The sequence below is a fragment of the Peromyscus californicus genome, unplaced genomic scaffold (genome assembly GCF_007827085.1).
Source record: "Peromyscus californicus insignis strain IS unplaced genomic scaffold, ASM782708v3 Scaffold_7__1_contigs__length_154581171, whole genome shotgun sequence".
Taxonomy (NCBI): Eukaryota; Metazoa; Chordata; class Mammalia; order Rodentia; family Cricetidae; genus Peromyscus; species Peromyscus californicus.
Genome location: NW_026294595.1, coordinates 118,544,514 through 118,566,255, shown reverse-complemented (window position 1 = coordinate 118,566,255; position 21,742 = coordinate 118,544,514). Strand labels below are relative to the sequence as shown.

The window sequence follows — 21,742 nt, the reverse complement described above, 5'->3', positions numbered from 1 at the left end:
GAAAAAGGATGGATCTAGAAACTACTATATTAAGTGAGGTAAGCTGAACTCAGAAAAACAAATACTGCAGTTCTCGCTCATATATGAATGTCCACGTCTATGTATGTACATAGGTTATGCAATTAGAAATGGGATGGTAAAGGGGAAAGGGAGTGTAGGAAAGGACAGGGCCTCGGAACCTTGTGCGATGGAAGCAGAAAGGACGTTACCAGCGGTGGATGGCACAAAAACTGCAGAAACAATGGAAGGGTGCGAGCAAGAAAAAGAAAATTCATTTCCAACTGCCATAATGAAACCTAGTATTTTGCATGATAACTAAAATAAATAAATAATATATTAGGTGGTTAAAGAGCAAAGAAAGGGGCCAGCAAGATTGTTCAGCAGGTAAAGGTGCTGGCTACCAAGTCTGACTGACCACTTGAGTTCAATCCATGGAATTCACATGGTGGGAGGAACGAACTAATGCCTACAAGTTGTCCTCTGTCCTCCATGTGTGTACCATGGCAGGTATTCATGCATACACACACACACACACACACCAAATAAATAAACAAAATAATTTTCAATGCCATGGGGCTGGAGAAATGTCTTAATAGTTAAGAATATTCACTGCTCTTGCAGAGGATCCAGTTTAGTTCCCAGGACCCACACTGCATGGCTCACAACCACCTGGAACCCAACCCAGCTTCAGGGAATCTCAGCCTCTTCTAACCTCCACGAGCACCTGCACACCTCTCTCTCTCTCTCTCTCTCTCTCTCTCTCTCTCTCTCTCTCTCTCTCTCTCTCTCTCTCTCTCACACACACACACACACACACACACACCTCTTTTTAAAAATAGCAAAGAAATGCTCAAAAAAGAGATGGATGAGAGAAACATTTTAAATATACTCAGTATAAATATACATACATAATTTTAATGAACTGTTCACATCTGGACTGACAATGCTCCCTCTAAGAGCCAAAGATACCTAACAAAACTGTCAATACCAGACCTAAGAAGCCCTCTTTTGAGTTGTTGGCCAGGCTGTCCAAAAAACTCCTAAAACATACAGCCTATTGCTGATGCCCTTGGTTGCCCCCAGAGGTGGAAGTCCCTACTGCTGAAGACATCATAAATCCCCTGTGAACCACAAAAAACAGCATGCCAGGATAACCTAAGGGTGCAGCAGTGGCATGCATACCTTGGTAGTAACCAACAGCTCTCTAACCGGACTTAAGAACTACTCAACAAGCGGAAACCATGTCTGGAAATCCAGCTAACTACTTGGGTGCTAGTGAAGTCATGGATCTTAGAGGAGAATCTACAACCACTACTTTATTAAAACAGCGAAATCTCTAACTACACTCTAAACATTTGTCCTTATACCCACAGATAAGTATAGTCCTCACCCTTCATCAAGGAAACTTCTCTTTACAACAGAGACCACAACAGAAAACCACAACCAATCAAAATACAGAGCTGTGGAGCCCAGTCCCAATGAACACATCTACAAAGCACTCCTGCACCTAGGGCTCAGGGAACTTTGTGGAAGAGGGATGAAAAGACTGTAAGAGTCAGAGGATCAGGGAGTTTGCTGTGAGATTTGTGTCTCCTAGTCATGCCAGAAGCTACATTCAAAAGTCTCACCAACATGACTGCCCAAATGTGAACCCAACAAGGATGATGCCACCTCCGATGGACATGCCAAACTGGATGGGGAAAAGCCATGGGACCTCAACCCTACACAAAGAACTATAGGAAACTGGGAGAGAGAAAGGTGGCCTTCCCCAGGGAGGAGCACACCAATTGGTTGTCCAGGGCCAAACAGCCCTGAAAACACACATAGGAGTACCATGACACAGACTGTGCAGGTGACACTGAAGAGCATCTGTGTGTATGCATGCAACAACAACGAAAAGAGGCCATGAACCTGAAGGAAAGCAGGAGAGGTATAGGGGACGGCTGAAGGAATAAATGTCATTACATTATACGCTCAAAAATAAAAGGCTCAATTACACTACTTTAGGAAGCTATCACCCACAACGAAGAAAGCCATGACCAGATTAGCACGTGAGTAAGTATGTTTCACCCTAAAACCTGTCCCTTCCCAATATATCTTAGTCAAGAAACACACAGGGATTCTCCAATATCCTGATAAGCTGAAAATGTCCGGAGGTATTAAGTGCAGTTTTACAGATTAATGCTCTTGGTTAAAGATGCCTGGCCAAGGAGCCACCACACCACACTCTAGCTGCAGTTACTGCATCAGATACCAGTGAGCCAGAAAATGTTTCATGCTAACTCTGTTTTAATACTACTTCATTCAAAAAAGCCAAGCGAAGCCAGGAATGGTGGCACATGCCTTTAATCCCAGCACTCAAGGCAGAGACAGCTAGACTGCTGAGTTTGAGACCATTCAGAGCTCCAGGACAGCCAGGGCTACACAGAGAAACCATCTTAAGAAACTAAAAATAAATTAATTAGTTAAAATAAAAACAGAAAAAAAGAGAAAGCCGAACAAACAGTATTAAATTCACCACCAATTTCCAATCACAAAAGTCCTGAGTCACTTTAGAACAGCACAGCTGTAGCTGGATGACCTGTGCTGCAGACCAAATGGAAGTTCTCCTTGCTCCTTAGGAGCTGTTTTAAGAGCTGAACTCATTAGTAAACATCCCTGAACACCTCACATTCTCTTGTTGTGCTACACAGTTTCTCCTCTCCTCTGGTTGCCCTCATTCAGGGTCAGCTTAGATCCTCCTCTGGGAAGGCAGCTCTTATTTGTCCTTCATCATCAGCTCTAACTAAAATCTGCATGATCCTCCATGGACTGATGAAGACTATAGTTATTTCTATTATTGTAGTATTAGCTATCCGATACTGTCTATGTTAGTTGACTCCTGCTCTGGACTTCCCCCAAAAGAACAAGAGCTGATAGTGGGTATTTTTAAATTGTTACTTTGTTTATGCAGTGCCAGGATCAAACCCAAGGCCTTGTTACATGCTAAACAGGCATTCTATCACCTATCTCCATTCCCCTCCTGTTAGTATCTTTATCAGTCTACTCTGCCCTACGCATCTTAATCCTCCATCCACCAGCTAGAATTGTGATGCTGCCAACTATATGTTTATTTAACCAATAAAAGTTTAATAGCATTTTTGTCTTTAAACTTATAAATGTGTTTTTTATTTTTTATGCCTAATATGTGAGCATCATATTTCACATAAATTTCAGGATAAATGCTATGTAAGAGATACAAATATATATACTAATCAATACTCAAGAGCATGACTAAGAAATCAATGCACCACAAAACAACACATTTAAAAGTTTGCGTGATCTAAGTTGTTGCCATGGGCCCATTTGATTCTGCAGCTAAAAATATTTAAAGGCATTACTTAAAATGAGGTGTTTGCTAGTTCTACCAAGTAGAGAGAATGTTTCATGGATTTGCTAATATTTGAAAAAGTAAAAATGTCTTTACATCATCCTGAAGAGGAGAAAGCAAAAATTATTCCCTGTAAAACCAGGGATAAGACAAGGACACCCATTTACCATTGCTACCCAGAATGTGGTCTCACCCAGGGCAGCAAGGCGAGAGAAAGAGCTATGGCCGACAGGAGAGGGAAGTGCATATTCTGTTGCAACAACATGATTCTCCATATCAAAGTCTGACTATCAAACTGCCAAAACTGACAAATGAATTCAGTTAAAAAAAATCAATATACAAAACCAGTAGCATTTTTATGTGCCAATAGTGAAGTTGCAGAGCAAAAAGGAAAAAAGAGAAAAAAGAATCAAGAAAGTAATCCCCACTGCCAAAACAGAAAGCCAGAAAGGAGGACAGCAACAAAGTCCCTTCGCAGCTCCTTGGGTGACAGAACCCCACCTAACAGGCACAAGACCTCTCCCCTATCCCGGGCACTACACCATCAAAACCAAAATCAAAACCAAACCCCTTAGGCCTCCATCTAGCCAAGGGAGTGGACTATTATATACAATGCTAATCACAAAACATGGAAGCGAGAACAGTGGAGTCTACACACCACCGTGAAAAGACGGCGCAGAAAGGCTCCTGGGTTCAAAGTGTTGGTAAAGTGTCCATACTATCAAAGTAGACTTAGAGTCAATACAATGTCTACCTGAATTAAAATGTTTTCACACGTGGCACGTGGGAACTGGAAGCAGGAGGATCAGCAGTTCAAATATAGCCTTGGCTACACACTGAGTATGAAGCCAGCCTAGGCTACACAAGAGAGTGAATGGAGCCTGGCGGTGGTGGCGCATGCCTTTAATCGCAGAACTCGGGAGGCAGAGCCAGGCGGATCTCAGTGAGTTCAAGGCCAGGCTGGTCTACAGAGTGAGATCCAGGAAAGGCACCAAAACTACACAGAGAAACCCTGTCTCAAAAAACCAAAAGAGAGAGGGAAGGGAAAGAAAAAAAAAAAAAAATCAAACCTGGGTAGTCAAAGTATTTTAGCAAAAAGAAAAGATCAGGGGCCTGGAGAGATGGCTCAGCAGTTAAGAGCACTGACTGTTCTTCCAGAGGACCTAGGTTCAATTCCCAGCATTCACATGGCAGCTAACAACTGTCTGTAACTCCAATATCTGACACCCTTATACAGATATACATGCAGGCAAAACACTAACGCAAATAAAATAAAAATAAATTGTTTTAAAAGAAGATCAGAAGCAGAAACATAATACCTCATATCTCAAAACATACTACAAAGAGAAAACAAGCAAAACAGCATGGTGCTAGAATAAGAGTACACACATGTAGACCGATGGAACAGACAGAGAACCCAGAAATAATTCCATAATCTATCTATAGCTAACTAATCACCGACAAAAGCACCCAAAACCTACATTAGAGCAAGGACAGGTTTTTTTTTTTTTTTTTTTGGTTTTTCGAGACAGGGTTTCTCTGTGTAGCTTTGCGCCTTTCCTGGATCTCGCGCTGTAGACCAGGCTGGCCTCGAACTCAGAGATCCGCCTGCCTCTGCCTCCCGAGTGCTGGGATTAAAGGCGTGCGCCACCACCACCCGGCTGCAAGGACAGTTTTTAATGAATGATGCTGGGAAATGTGGAAATTCATACACAAAACAATAAACTAGACCCCGTCTCTCATCACATAAAAATCAAGTCAAAGTGTATCAAAGACCCCAAACCATGAAACTATTAGAAGACAAAGGGGTGACCTTCAAGACACCAAGCAGACAATTGCTTTTGGATATGCTTCCCCAGATCACAGGCAACAAAAGTAAAAACAGGCAAATGGGGTTAATCAAACCAATTAGTTTCTTTTCTACAAAGGATACAAAGGTGAAGAGACATCCAACAGAGTATGAAAAAACATTAGCAAACCATTCATCCAACAAGGGACGAGGATCCAAAAGAGACAAGTGACCCAACCGGAAAACAGCAGAAATCTGATTTAAGGGGGGGTGCTGAACAGACCTTTGTGAAAGGATAAATGGCCAATTATATGAAAAAATGACTGTAGTAGTCAGAAGGGAAATGTAAACCACAACCAAACACCATCCGTCACACTCCTGTGACGAAGACCACCATCGAGAGCCTAAATACATCCATGCTGGCAAAGATGTGGAAAGAGGTGAGTGCCACATATCACTGGTGGGAATGCGAATATGTGCAGCATTATGGAAAATAATATGGAGGTTCCTCAGAGCAGTAAAAATAGAACTCCCACAATGTGGCTATCCCACTAGTTATATATACAAAAGAAATCAAATCAGCCTGTCAAAGAGATGTCTGGTAATCGTCCATGTTTACCACAACACTAGTCACAAAAACAAGACATGAAATCAACTAATATCTAATTACTATATTTGATATCACTACACCACTACCTTTTTTAGACCTGCCTGGGACTCACAATCTTCCCTCTTAGCCTCCCACATGAGGGAATTATAGATGTGTGCCACCACACCTGACACCATTTGCTCCTCGTAATCAGATCATTTGGGACTTTGCTCCTGAGTTAATATATTCTGGACACTACTCCCTTGTTGGGTGAATGGTTGGCAAGTAATCCCTCCTGGTTTTCAGGTTACCAATTCACCCAGTTGTTTCTGCCACACAGAACACTCCAATTGGTTTTGACTTGGCAATTTCACAAATCACACTATTTTGAAGAAATGGTGCAAATGTATAAAAGTTTAAACACAGTAGGAGGAAGTAGGTTAGACACAGGCCACGCCTCTTTAATCTCTGCTTCCTGGCAGCCATGATGCAAGCAGTACATTTCTATCACGATGCTTTTGTGCTACCATGGACCTAAGTGCTATGGGCCCAACAATCATGGACAGACACCATTAGCCAAAATCGAACTTTCTTCCTTTAAACGACTAACTCTGCTAGTCTGTCACAGCAACCAAAGCTGATGGACTACTTTTTCTCCCTGGTCTGGAGGATTTCAGCCCAACAAGCCTTTCTTTCCAAGCACAACCAAGCTCAAGGTCCCTCAAAGAGGTCCCCTGCCTGAAACATTCTTCACACAGCTTACTCTTTCTTACCATGAAGGATTAGCTTGCCTGGGATCAGATAGGCAAAAATCCTTTTATTTATTTATTTTTTCAAATAAAATAAGTGGTTTTGGCTTTTTCCATTTATTCAGCAAAAAATGAAAAGTGATAAAACTGGGGAACAAACCAGCAACTAACCAAAGGCCATAGAGAAAGAGGCAAAACCAGACTCCAAAACCATGCCTCCAACAGCCTGGCAGTACGGCTCAAGAGAAGTGGTAGCGCCTGAACTGCTCCAAGGATGGCATGGGACACGGGAACACAACACTTGACACACAGTTAACACTTCTAAGTTACCTTGTTCCTTCGTGTGTTGGCCTTTAAGCTATGTTCTATGATTCAAGACCTCAAATAAGCAAATACTATCCAATTTCATTCACAAAAGAGGAGTTTCTGTATGCCAGAAACATTTCGAGTGTTACCACAGCAATACTTGCCTCATCTCTAAGGATTTACATGAAAATACTCAAATTGAATTGTAATGTGTATACAAAGGTGGGGCGCTGTTAAATTGTTCCAATGCTTAAGCCTCAATTTCCAATGCATTGTTTAAAAGTGAGAACAGGAGGTGTAAAAATTAAAATAATCCATCTCTATAGGAACTTGTCTGTCAAAATTAAGAAAATCCTCTTCATCACAAATTCATTATAATTCACTAACATCTATGTGTGCTACTATGAGAAAAGGATTGCATTATTGATATGTACAGTCCCATCTTAAAAAGAGTGGTACAATCTGGCTTTAAAAAGCATCTTAGTAAGTATTATAAAAGAAACTGGAGAGATGGGTCATCAACTAAGAGTGCTTACTGCTCTTACAGAGGACTTGATTGAACCCACATGGGGGCTTATAATTGTAATTACAATTCCGGGGGATCCAACACTCTCTTTTGGTCTTCGTGGGCTCCTGAATGCATGTGGTAACATATAAACTCAATCAGGTATAGTACCTGTGCGTGCGCGCGCGTGCGCGCGCACACACACACACACACACACACACACACAAATAATAAAAAGAAATTGGCATTCTTAGCACTGCTTCTTAGATTATGTGCAGAAGTGCAAAGAATTAAAGTGTCAGTTTAGTATTCAAGTTAACTTCCCATCACAAACTGAATAAAACATTCATAACGTATATGGCTGGTCCAATAAGGCCACCACTAACCACATACAGTTTAGTGACTCCTTTAAATATGGCTAAGGAATTGTTTTTAAATTTTATTTCATTTTAATTAACAACTTTAAAATTCTACATTCCATTGCTAATAGATTTGTTAAATGTATTAGGGAAACTTGGGTATGCGAATCTACTTTTTAAACCACAGTCATGGTATCTAAGTACAAGTCAAATGAATATTTAAGCGCTTACACTGAGACAGTCTTACTTAGTATCCAGGCAGGCCTAGAACTCAAGACCTTCCTGCCTCTGTCTCCACCTCCAGAGTGCTAGGATGAATGGGGAACACCACCATTAAAATAATCCATCTCTATAGGAACTTGTCTGTCAAAATTAAGAAAATTCTCTTCATCACAAATTCATTATAATTCAGTGTGAACTACTATAAGAAAGGGATTGCATTATTGATATGTACAGTCCCATCTTAAAAAGAGTGGTACAATCTGGCTTTAAAAAGCATCTTACTGACTGAGTTGTGTTTTAGGTGTAAAATATATACAGAATTTCCAACAATGAAAATATGTAAAACTTACTAATTTTTCTGTCAGTCAAATGTTGATATGATATTTTAGATAGGGCTAGGGATGGCTTAATAGAGTGATTCCAGGCACACACAAGGTCCTAGGTTGGTACCTAGTGCCACAAATAAGTAAGTGATTATACTGGTTTAAATAAATTTCATCTTTGCTGGCTACTTTTTTTAAGGAGCAATGAGAAAAGAATTAGATATATACACATTCCTGAAACAAAATTTCACAATGAGAATTCTTCAAAGCTCGATGGCTTAAGGACTGGCCCGAAAGTAAGATGGCACCATCTTACCTGTGCCAACTTCAGCTCTATAACCACTGGAGAATGCACCAAATGTATATGGAAAATATTCAAAACTAAATGCTAACTACATTGATAATCCAATAGAAGAACCAGGATAGAAAATTCATTTTTCTTTTTCTGTGATCAGGTTAAAAGAGGTCCAACCTACAGCATAATACACAAGCGCCGGAAGGGATGGTCTTCCTTCGATGGGGTACCTGCTGCAGGAGGTACTGAGGCTTCCATCTCTCAGGTGCTTATTCATATCTTACTGGAGCAGACTTCTTGACTTTTACTGGCCTGCAACTAGACACTAAATTCTTTTCCCTTGTTTTTAAAATCACTAAAACTTAATTCTTAAATTTTAACATAACACAGAAAACTAAGGAATTGAGTAAACAACATGTAAGCATGTTTAGTGACAATGTCAGTCACTGAAAGATTAGTTCAGTATGAGAGTTACGAATCACTCCAGATTAAAAGCTGAATTCAATGGCATCCTTGTCTAGCAGACTCTAAGGCACATAACTAGATTTGTTTGAAGTATTACTGGGCTGAATAAACCTGATATAGTTTTCTAACTCTACACTTTTCACAGCAAAATGTTAAGACAAAATGTTCAGAAGCGTAACTCCCAGTGAAAACCTGTCACTTGTAACAGCACTACAAGGAAGCAAGAACAGAAGGAAACTTAAAATATTCCTGGTGTTAGGTATAAGCCTTTGGATAGATAGGATTTCATGAACAATCTAAAAGGGAAGTGGCTCATAGTATTTTAATACTCTCGTGTTTTATGTTCTGTGGTTCATATATAAATCAGCAAATTGTACACCAAGATCAGACTGAATCACTCAGAACAGAGCCTAGAGTATGCTTTGCAGACAAAACAATGCATTTATATATACAAGTCAGTTTTCCAAGGCTCAGAGCCTTTCAAACATCAAGAATAATATGCTCCATCTCAAGACACTTGGTTATTACTGAAAGGAGGTTAAGTTTCAATAGCATAAAAATACAAACGTTTCAGATCCTTCACACTATTAAGCACTACTTCCCTGAAACCAATTCTATTTATGGAAAACTGTCATGATATGCCTGGTGAAGTGGCATATGCAAGCAGTCCCTACACTCAGGAGGATGGAGTACTGAAGGCCAGACTGGGCTGGCTACACAGGGTGGTGATCCTGTCAGACAGAGAATGAGAATGAGTTTGTTTTGCATAGATGTTTTTAAGTGGGCTTTGTTTGTTTGTTTAGTTCACAACAAATTTAAATAGGAAGTAGAGCTCCCACACATTCTTTGGTTATTTAGTTTATTTTATAATTATGTGTATGGTGCGTGCTTGCTTGTCTGTATGTGCCTTCATGTGTGTGCAATACCTGCAAGGGCCAGAAGAGGGAGTGGGGTCCTTTGGAATTGGAGTTATAGGTGGTTGTATGCCACCTAGTGGGGGTGCTGGGAACTGAACTTGGGTCCTCGACAAACATAGCAAGTACTCTTCATTACCGCACCATCTCTCCATTTGTTTTTAATATTCTGGCTAAATGAACTGCCCAGGAAAAAGAGACAAGTATAGAATGAAGGAGATTAATCTCTATAGCCCCCAACAAGAAGGAACTATCTAGTCTACAGTCTACCACCCCAGAAGCCTGGAAATGGCAGGTGAAATAAAGAGGAAGCATTTGTCCTCTGTGATTTAGCAGCTTAAGATGCTTGGAAGGACACACAGGGAGGAATACCAGTCCATGGTATGAGGACCCAGCATTGACAATCATGTTCTCGGGTTTTCTGTTTTTTGTTTTGGTCAGTGATTGAGTGTGTAGCTCTAAAGCCAGCTCAGATGAAGTCAGGTTCACAGGTATATCAGACATATAAAAACCTAAGATGCAAGCTGGTGTGGAGCAGAGTGGTACCTTACTTACCTAGCATTATGTGGTGATGCTTTGGGGTCCATGCCCAGCATCAATTAAAAAAAAAAAGAAGTACAATATATGCAAAAAATAGCACTAATTGTCAAACATAGAAACCATTTTTTACACCAGAGAGGCAAGGGATTTAAGGCTCAAATTAGGTGAAAAGAAATAGAAAGGAGGTGTGTATCAGTTATTTCCACCAACTGGGAGTCAAGTGTACAAAAACAGGAGCTTATCAGGGACTTTTCTTATTCAAGCCACCAAAAGGCTATAGATAATGGGATGCAAAGTAAAACATACCAAGAGGAGTAGAAAATTCATATGCATGCTCTCCACCTAAGGGTCTCTGTGTTTATACCAAGAGAGACACACAGGAACTGGACAAGTAACATTAATTAATTAAGTAAGTAAGTAATGTTATATGGAAACCAACTACGGTAGAAAGTTTAAATAGATGAATTAACTGGAGAAATGTCCAAATGTCCACTAATAGAGGGATGAATGAACTTGTACAGTTTTATAGTGGAATAATACCCAGTAGTTCAACCCAACACCCTGGGCCGGTGAGATGGTTCAGAGTAAAGGCATTTGCCTACAAATCTGACAAGCTGAAGTCAATGCCCAGGACCCACATGGAAGAAGTAGAGAACCAATTCCAGCAGGTTGTTCTCTAACTTCTACACACAGACCTATGCAAGCATGTGTAAACAACACAATAAATTAAGTGAATATAATAAAAACCAATGCCCTCCCCAAAAGAACACAAAAATTGGAAAAAAAAAAAAAAGGTGAAAGGGGCTGGGCAAGGTATAGCATATACATAAAATTTAACACATTAATGCAGCGTGAATGTATATATCTATATTTAAAAGCATGAAAAGTGAAGGGGCTGGAGAGATGGCTCAACAGTTAAAGAGAACTGATTGCTCTTGCGGAAAACTGGGGTCAATTCCGACATGACAACTCACAACCATTTGTTAACTCCAGCTCCAAGGGATCTGACGCCCTCTTCTGACCTGCATGAGTACTGCACCCACATGGCACACAGACATATAGGTATCCACACACATGAATGATTTTTTTTTTAAAAAACACATAAAACTGTCAAAGAATGAAATCTATCAACTTCAGGTGGCTGTGGTGAAATGGACCTGAGCCTTGCACCTAAGGACAGGCCTTTTAATTCCAATACTCAAGAGGCAGAGGCAGGCCTATCTCTATAGGTTTGAGGCCAGCCTGGGCTACACAGTGAGACCATCTCAATTATTAAAAAAGAAAGAAAAGAGGAAAGGAAAGGCCTATTGTATATTCTTTAACAAGATCTGTTCATATCCTTCCTCAAGACTCTCTGGGTTACCTGCCCGGATTCAAAATCTTTTTCTTGGAGAAGTTTCTCCATCATGAACCTTCTTTGAATTTGCCACATCCTGAATGAGATAATTTCCTATTGGGCCAGTACCTTAAGATCTTTGACACAGGAGTGGTACCTTTTAGGGAGGAAGGAGACTGACTAGAAAGATGTACATTTAGCTGCAGTGATAACAAATACCCAAAATATGACCCCCCAAATCATGATTTTTCTTTTGATAAAAGGGATCTTTATTCTGCACAACTTAGAATGCTTCAAAATTAATCATTTTAAAGATGGATGTAAAATAAGAAAAAGTGATTTGTAGGAGGTAATTGATCTGTTACAATCTGCTTCCTCATGTTAAATGGGCACACAAATGGTCAAGTCTGGTGGTCCTTGGGAGGCAGAGGCAGACTGATCTAAGTTTGAGGCCAACCTGGTTCACAGAGAGTTCCCCAGGACAGCCAGCACCACACAGAAAAACTCTGCCTTGAAAAACCAAGAAAAGGAGGGGGGGCAGAGCACACAAATGTATATCCAACCTATTTAGCTGAGTCATGAAAAGTACTTTTCCCGAATAACCAAGTGCAGAATAAGTTGGTAATTCAGTCCAAATCAACTAGCTCAGTTTGTTGGAGAAGAATTCTGTCTGTGTAAAGTTAAGGGTTACATTAGCACATATTCTGTAACTCTATTTCAAGGCAAGACTACACCCTACTTTCCAGAGAGTCACAAAACTATGCTGCAAACGCATTCCTTGATTAAAGAAATGGCTAGTCAAATCTACATGTGATATGTCAAGCTGTACCCAGTAGAACTGAGCAAATAAAGGTGAGCTGGCAAGTAATCTTTGCACATACGAGGAAGCTGACACACCCAGTACACACACAGAAATTTTATTTGGCATGTGCAAACAGAGGGTACATTTTCCCCCTGTGGGGAGGGGATTTTAGAGACATTTATGGTGATATTTTGTATCGAGACATCTGAAAACACGACATCTCATTTTTGTAATTTCAACTTCCTTTATTCCAACTGCTTCTAGAAGACTTAATGAGTGCCAGGAAGTAATTTTTCTCATTTAAAATGAACCCATCTGCAGTTAAACTTTAATCTCTCCACTATTATCCCCAAAAAAGGAAAAGGAGGAGCCGGGCGATGGTGACACACACCTTTAATCCCAGCACTGGGGAGGCAGAGGCAGACGGATCTCTGCTGAGTTCGAGACCAGCCTGGTTTACAAAGCGAGTTTCAGGATAGCCAGGGCTACACAGAGAAACCCTGTCTTGAAAAACTAAAGGAAAGAGGGGAGAAGCTAAGCATATTAGCTGACACCTATAATCCCAGCACTCAGGAGGCTAAGAGAGCAGGATGCTATAGCAAGCCCAGGTCCAAGTCTAGCCTGGGCTTTTCACAGTGAGTTCCATGTCGTTCTGGATTACAGAGTGAGATCCTACCTCAGAAAAACACCAAGCAGCTCACCAACAAACCTAAAACGTTTCAAATATAGAGAGGGCTAGAATCTGGGATAATAAAGGAGAAACTCTCTCTCTCTAGTATTCTCTACTGGCTGGACTGAATGGAGATGCTCCATGCTTATAAAATCCAACGGAGTAAGAGTCTGTGTTCTGAAATCTTCATGCTGAAAACACACCCAGAACTGGTGAAATGGCTCAGCAGGTGAAGGCACTTGCCAGGCGAGTCTGACAACCTGAGTTCAATACCCAGAGTCCACAGTGAAAGGAGAACTGACTCCACAAAGCGCCATGGCATTCCTGCACCCACGTCCTCAGACCGTAAGAAATAGATTAGCACTTGGATGTAAGAATGAATCCACCTTTAGTTTTTCTCCTCCCTCAAGTACCAGGAAATACAACTCACTCCTCTTCCATTTTGTTTGAATGTACACAGGAAAGCTAAGCTTTAAAACTAAGCATTTACACTTTTAAAATGTTTGGCCCTATTGTAAATATAAAGTTTGCATTCTCAACTAAAAGAAAAGATGTTACATCAGCAGACTGGAGAGCAGGCACCAGTCCACTTCACAGCACTTCATTACACTGAGTGCTCAAACTTATCAGAACTCAAAGCCTTTAGATCGAGTCTTTACTATAAACCACTAGATACAGACACATTTAAAATCTTGAAGAGGTTCAAAGTCTTCAGGGCCTGATCTATTTGTAGCTGATACAGCATTAAACCCAAAGAAGAACAAAACTTACTATCACCACACTATTAAGCATGGTCAGTTATCAAGAAAACTACCCATTTAATCTAATGAGCCAGCCTGCACCTGCAAGCCAGTTGCTACATCCTCAGGAAAATCAAAGTTGTTATTCAGTGAAAACATTCTGTAGACAGATAAGTGGGCACCAACTGCTTCCAAGCGCACAGATGCAGCAACAGGATAATATTTCTAGCAGTGTGGCAAGGCCCTGCCAGCAAATCATTGACCAAAAATGGTAACAGTGTATGCAGACTACAGCGACAAAATGGTCTACCTGATCGCCCAGTGGAGATACTGTTTTACAGCAGATTAGAGTAACAGTTTAGAAGTAGAGAAGTTTGTAAGTTACACAAAATCTCCATCATCTCAAAACAACGAATGTTTCTCTTATTAAAGGGCTGGAGTAATTAAATGGACCTTTTGAAAGCTTTTAAATTTGCATCAGGAAAGCAACATCACGTTCACGCCTTGCACCCAGAATTGTGGTAAAGCCATGTTCTCAGGCGAAGGCAAATTTCTAGCTACAGATGGACGGACCCGGCAGGGAAGGGTTAAAAGAGACACTGCCAAGCTTGACAAGCCCAACGAGAGTGCCACTGAAGCTGATTGCCAGATACGACAAACAATGCCACGGCAAGGCCACCCTGTTCTTAATCACGCTCGCTAGCCATCACCCCGCCCTCTAGGGTGTTCAATAAAATCCTTCTTTTCCTTCTCGGTGGAAAGGGTTGGAAAGGCTCATGGGTCACTGAGCTGGCCTTGGGGAATACCGCGCCCACACGGACGGTCCCCGGGTTCCGCGGCCCATCCCGGAGACCTACAGACCTCGGGATCGAAGGCAGCGAGGCCGGGCCGAAGACGATCCCGGGCGGCAGCCCGGGAGCTGCCTTGGAGCCGCGGGACGCGGTCCCTCCCTCGTCGGACGCCCGAGCTGCGGGTCACTCACCATGTTCGCCGCGGCGGACTTCTGAGACGAGAGCTAGGAGCCTGGCGGCAAAGTCTGTGCAGCGTCCTCCTCGCCGTAGCAAGAGTAGGAGAGCGAGCGCAAGGCGGATGGGACAGCTCGAGCCTATTAAGGGGCAGGCTGCACGGGTTCCAGAGAGACTGCGCCTGCGCGCGCTGCGCTCCGCCCGCCGTTGCTATGCAACAGCCCTCCCTCCCCCTCCCTCCCCTCCCGCCAGGCCCCACCCAGGAGGCCCGGCGGTCTGCAGACGGCTGGAAACCTCGCTCCGGCGACTGAGTCAGGGGAGTGCATGGTTCCCCCGCCCTGGGGAGCGCCGGGCAGTTCCTGAGTGAAGGGCGGGCAAAGAACGCTCCAGGGAGGATGGCCCTGCCCTGGAGGCGGGACTACGCGATGCCCCGCCCACCGCGCGGCTGTTGCCCATACATGGAAGTCGCCACCTGGCCAGGTGTGCGCGCCGCCGGGGGCGGGACCGGAGCGCGGGGTGGGCGGGGCGAGCGCCGGTGGGCGGGAGCTCGGCTTGCGGCATGGGCGGGGGAGGGGAATGCCCGGGAGGCGGGGAGGGCTCGCTGAACAGCGCTCCGCTCCGGGCCCGCATCTCGAATTTTTTTACCTACTTTGGTGCTGTTCCCACCATCCTGTGCTGATTGGTCAGCCCGGCACGTCGGCCGTCGCGTGAGAGGAAAAATCTGCACATTTTTCCTCCTTCCTGAGGCGACAGTGGCTGTTCAAAGTGCTGTGTGAGTCAGCGCTAATTTCAGGGCTGGAAAACAGGAGTGATTTGTTTATCTTCCGAGCAGGCTGGGAGGAGGCCCAGTGGCCCGCGGGGATGCGTGGGGGACGGACGCCGCGTGGCCTGGGGCTGTGGACCCGGCCCCTCCGCTGCGCTGGGGGGCTTCTCATTGGGGAATTCTGTTTTCCGAAAGGGTGGTTGCACGGAAACACAGCTTCCACAGGGCCACCAAGAATCCTAGCGTTGTTTGGGGGAGTTTTTGTATCTAATAAAAGGAACCCGTAAGACGATGGATGATTACCTAACTTTTGGACTTAATTTAGACGACGATCACGCTCTCTAACAAAACTTTTAATTCTCTAGATAGAAGGCTTTTGGACATTGTGTTTCTTTGTTTCTACTTTCTGGGCGCTATATGAAATCTACCCCAAGTAGCTTTTGTTCTACCTACGTAGCAGACGTGGTTCCCAGTAGGTTTTTTTACCCCTCAAGACAAAGGGCAAGTTGTGGCAATTCTAAGCCTTTACGGCTTTGCCACAGGGTGTTTAGCAGCCTCCAGCAGTGGCGTCAGAATCACCTGGAGAGCTTATTTAAAATATTTCTTAGTTCTGGCTTCTGCACCTCTAGAATGTAACCGAAGAATCTGCATTTTAAACAATTCTCTGGTCTTACTAGTTGGGGACCACACTAATGAGATAGAACCTACATCCAGCTGTAGCTGGAACCCTTCTGGGTTTTTTAAATTTGTTTTTTGTTTTTTGTTTTCCTGCCCAGGACTTTGGGCCCCACTGAATGAGACTTCCTCTCTAGTGCAGGATTGAATCCGCTCCTTTAAGGACTGGTATCTGCCCATTCCGACATCTCCTTTGTGTGTTTGATCCTCCATAGTTAAGTTCAGACACAAGAATGTAATCCTACTGCGTACTTAAGATTTTCTATGTCTTCTTCCAGAATCTTAAGTCTCCCTGTCCCCTCTGCCTTTGGCCTCACTTCCTCTTCTTATGGGTCTGCCCAATAATTGAGCCCCCAGCCTGCCAGCCTGAAAAGTTCTCGGACAGCTTTCCAGGGAATGAGTTTGGTGTCATCCCATAGTCTTACACTTCATCCTTGCTCTAGCCTTTATAAGCATCGAAGTCACCCCGGGAACTATTTAAAATGCAGATTTTAGAATGTAGGGTCTCTGATGCCATCGCATCACGCGATGTTGCAACCAAAGAGGTGGTGATGCGGATGGTTTTGGGGGACACCATGCCTGGGCTTTCACTGATGTTTTGTGGCTATGAACTGTTTTTTATACATTTACCATTACTTCCAGACTAGACTGGGAGTCCCAAAAGGAAAAAAAAATGGGGTGTGTTCTACATGAAGTGGCCCAACTCCTCAACATGCTCCATGCTTAATAACCATTTTCCTAAGTGAACCAGAATCTAAAGATGGTTTAGGATTTATCAGACAAATTAATGTATCTGTTCACTGTAGCCTCGAATGAATTCTCATTGAACTTTAGCCCCCCACATCTACGTCCAGTTGTTCCAGATGTTTTTTTCCTCCTCACCCTCAGAAGGATTGAGGGTTTTTTTGTTTGTTTGTTTTTTAAAGACTTATTTATTATATAGAGTGTTCTGCCTTCATGTATGTATGCAGGCCAGAAGAGGGCACTAGATTGAATCACCACCATGTGGTTGCTGGGAATTGAACTCAGAACCTCTAGAAGAGGAGCTAGTGCTCGTAACCTCTGAGCCATCTCTCCAGCCCCCAGAAAGATCAAGTTGTAACAGAATGTTACACTGACCAAACGTTGAAAGCTGGTTCCCAATGCAATGTAATGATACCTGGAGGTGGGTCTTCAGAAGGTAACAATGTAATGATACCTGGAGGTGGGTCTTCAGAAGCTAACGATGTAATGATACCTGGAGGTGGGTCTTCAGAAGGTAACAGGTTGTGAAGACAGAACTGGCACAAATGGGAGAAGACAGCAATCTGAGTCAAGAGATTTCCTCATCAGAAACTAAGTCTGCTGGTGCCTTGATCTTGGACTTCCCAAGCCTACGGAATCCTGGGAAATTTCTCTTGTTAAACCATCTAGTTTATGGTATATCAATCTATCACAGCCACTCAGAAAGACTGCAACACATAAGGGCGCCCTGAATAGAAGACAGGTGTGTTCCATTTGTCTCACTTAGAACGTGCTTTGGGTACTGAATCTATGAACATCTATGTGATATCATTTGACACCACGGACATAAGTAACGGGAAAGAATAAGTTACACATTAATGAGACCTCAGCAAGCTGTAGGTTAATGGTCTGGAGAAAATTCCTTTGTCAGGGGTCATAACCCTATCAGAACCTGAGAGAGAAAACTATTTGATCTCTCCATTACTTTTCCACCACAAATTCATCTCTCTACTCCCTGCTTATGTATATCTGTAGTCTTTAAAAAAGAATATTAGTCACATGGGTAAGATATATGTCCTCACTCGGGAAGATTCAAAGTGCAACAAGAGGCACCGTGGACACCTGCTGTCCTGTACTGTCAGTGCCCTCAGAGTACCACTAGTGTGAACATAGCCTCTGCCTTATACGGGAATGCACCCTGTGTATATTTAATTTGCATTGGTGTTCTGAGTAATAGTTTCATTCTGGATGTTCTATAGCTTGCTTTATGCAACTAATGATCACCTTGGTGACCTTTCCTTATCACTACCTGCGACTGACTGCCATAAGCTTGACTGCCCATTGATTGAATCTTTCCTCACTGACAGTCATCCAGATGGTTCCCGGTGTATAATCATCAACCAGCAGTGTTTAGTGAGCAGTGCCCAGCTTATGACCGTCCCTTGCATACATAGGACCAAATAAGGGAATCCAATATTTGGTTTATGGCTAGACTAAGTCCAAACTCACAAAGTGTATATGGAAGTAATTGTACCATTACTGGTTTTGTTTTTCAATGTAAGATAACTTGAGTAGATCCTCAATATACAGTAATGAGTAAATGAATGAATGTATATTGCTTGTATTTTTTTCAAAGGCTAATGATGTGGCTTAGTGGTAGGGCACATATTTAACATTCTTGGGACCCTGGATTCAATTCCTAGCATCTGAAAAAATAGTGGTTTAAGCCACTATTGAATTTTGATATGTGAAACTTACTTCACATGTCAAAGAAGTACAGAGACAACCAATTCCTATTTGGTATATTAATTTGTTTTCATGAGTATGTAGATACCTTTCCCAGAGTCACTCAATGAGCTAAAAATGGCTAGAGCATCGGCTCTCACTTCCCTTTTCTTGGTGGAAAGAAGGAAGAAAAGAACATGAAAAGGTCACGTCTTTCTTTTTAACGAAACTTCCCAGAATTTCTGCTTGTATCCCCTTCACCAGCATTTCACCAATGAGATGTCACCCATTCCCTAGCCAGCAGTGTGCTCAGCTCAAAGACAGGTTTCTTGATAAAGGTGTAAAGGAAAAATGGATGTTGGGAGACAAGCGGAAGTGACTGCCCCAGGTAGATACTATGTAGGTCTACAGAGAAGGTAAAGTGAAGAGGTAGTCCTTAAAAGCCCAAAGCCCCAACCATCAGGTGACATGATTGATCACAAGTTGACTAAAGTCTCTTGGAAGTTTCTTAACATGACAAAGGTAATTGCCAGAAAAACAGGTAGAAGGAAGTTGTAGAAAGTACATTGTGGATGTTGTTTATTAAGCATGGATAGATGATATAGAGACAGACAGATAGATGATAGATAGGAAGAATGAATTGCCTGTCCTGATGATTAGCAGTCCTAAGGCTCTGGCATCTCTTGGTCTTACAGTAAAAGTTATTCTTTGGGTGTTAAATACTCAACAGATCTGTGTTTTTAGGTAACAGTGTGCTATTTGAGGTAAGCCCGGAGAAAATGGAGTGGAAAATAGTGCAGCAGTTGTGACCGCTGGTTCCTAACCCTTCTCTGTCCAGGAAGTCCTCTGTGGGTGTTTGTCTGTTTATTTTTGCAGTTTTCTAAGTTTATTTGATCACTCAGCTGTTATTTTTTTCCCCATATTGACTGTCTATAAATTCTGAATGTGGTAGCAGGGACATGAGTTACCAACGCCCAAGGCTTATTTGGTGACTCCTCAGCTTCATTACATCTTCTGGACAAATGCATGTAGATATGGACCATTTCTTACTTCTTTGGCCCAGGCAGCTTTGTTGAACCTGGTATCAGTGCACACATCTGGGATCCCCATCTCCTTCATGAGAAATGTGTGCATTTCATGGAGTGCCAGAGGTACATGCTTCCTGAAGCCCACTCTGGCAGATGTGCACGTGAACATTGATGGTGTAGTCTCAAGTCTCCACCTCCTTGATGGCTAAACACCCCCCTTTTTTCCTAATCACCCTTCTTTGTGGGGCCATCAAAATGCAAGCAGTAGGGAAGCTTCTGCCTGGCCCAAGTTGGAAAGGAAGGATATAAGGGATTGTCACTACTATGATTTTTATAAAAATTATTAAACTCCCTCCCCTCTAGAAAGATTAATTTTTGTGCCAACTCTTGAAGCTTGCTTACAGTCTCCAGGAGCCAATGTGCTCACTGCCCTGCATCCCAGGAAAACTTAGGGGAGGTGTTCTGATAAGGAAGCTCCATGTAGGCATATATGAACAATCCCACAGTTCCTAGACCTAGATCCACCAAAATTAGTGGTGTCACACTGTCCTGCTCACCAATTTCAAAACCTCCCAGAGCTGGGGACATATGTCAGTTGATAGAAGGCCTGCCTAGCATACAGGAAGTCCTGAGTTTGATCCCCAGCAGCACATAAACAGGACATGGTAGGGCACACCTGTAATCTTAGTACTAAGGAGGTAAAGACTGGAGGATCAGAAGTTGAAGGCCATGCTTAGCTAGTGAGTCCGAGGTCAACCAAGGCTACATAAATAAAAGTAAAATGAATGAAAAACAAAAACAAAACAAAACAGAAAACAAGACAACACTTCTAGACCTTTATGGAGTATTTAAAAAGTGTGATTGATCTCCATAATACCCACAGGACTGTAGCTTGCATTCGTGCATGCAGCAGTATATCTTGGGCTGCAGGGAAGCATCCATTCTTGTTGTTTTCCTATTTTTCTGAAGCATGCTGTGTTTATTCTATAGTTCTCATCCAGTGGTTGCCTTTCTGAAGACAGGTGAGCTAGGAAAGGTTCATAAAGGGACAAATAAAGAAGAGTGAGATCCAGGACAGCCAGGGCTACACAGAGAAACCCTTTCTTGGAAAACAAAACAAACAAACAAACAAAAAGCATATGAATGCTTTCCTGAAAGCTCAGAAGTAATTTTAGGGAAAGTAGGGCTATTTTATATGGCAGATAAGTGATGGATAAGATAGAAGAAAATGAAATGATAAGTGGAGAGAAGAAAGGATTATCACGGCAACAGGCTAGGCATGCTGGACTCTTTGGTGGAAACCCAGTTTTCCTAGTCCCATTGTTCCTTGTCAATCTAGCTTCTCCCACTGGGACTTCAGGGCTGGAATCCCTCAGAGCCTGCAAAAACATCCATCCTCCTGGCTGCCACAAGGGATCTCTGCTGGCCTGTAGAGAGTTCATGTCAACACCTGCAGGTGGGCTGCATTGGCCCAGGGCTTTCCTTCTACCTCAGAGAACTCAATGGTTACATCCTGAGGCAGAAGAGAGCAGGAGAACCGGAAGTCATCTGGAAGGGACAGGGCCTCCTAGCTGAAGTGAGTGGTTGAGACTAGACTCCAACATCAGTATCTCCCCAGCCTGGAACATCCCCACTTGTCTTCCCAAAGAGCAGCCCCAGTTCTCACAAGCCTGAGTGGGTGAAGATCCTAAGACACATGTGACTCCACTGGTCAAGAGAAAGATGGAAAAAAAGTTCAGGCACTATGATTAAACAGCAAGCTAAATAAGCTCAAGCAGAAGCAAGATGTGAGCATAGGCAGACATTCCCAGAGAGGCCAGGACAGCTGTAAGAAGCAGAAGACATTAGAATTGCTGTAAGACCAACCGAGTCGGTCAGTAGGTAGGTCG

General features: G+C 42.8%; 2 protein-coding genes across 2 annotated transcripts in view; one reads left to right on the top strand and one right to left on the bottom strand.

The window, feature by feature from the left end:
• Window positions 1-15,085, bottom strand: part of Dstn (destrin, actin depolymerizing factor) — a 28,307-nt gene extending 13,222 nt beyond the window's left edge. Inside the window, exon 1 of the mRNA XM_052726652.1 lies at window positions 14,957-15,085. Coding sequence (XP_052582612.1) covers window positions 14,957-14,959 — 3 coding nt within the window. The 5' untranslated portion in view covers window positions 14,960-15,085. The remainder of the gene's footprint in view (window positions 1-14,956) is intronic.
• Window positions 15,086-15,236: 151 nt separating this feature from the next.
• The window catches only part of Bfsp1 (beaded filament structural protein 1), an 86,066-nt gene continuing 79,560 nt past the window's right edge, over window positions 15,237-21,742 (top strand). The window contains exon 1 of the mRNA XM_052726651.1: window positions 15,237-15,419. The gene's annotated coding sequence lies outside the window, so the exon portion shown is untranslated. The remainder of the gene's footprint in view (window positions 15,420-21,742) is intronic.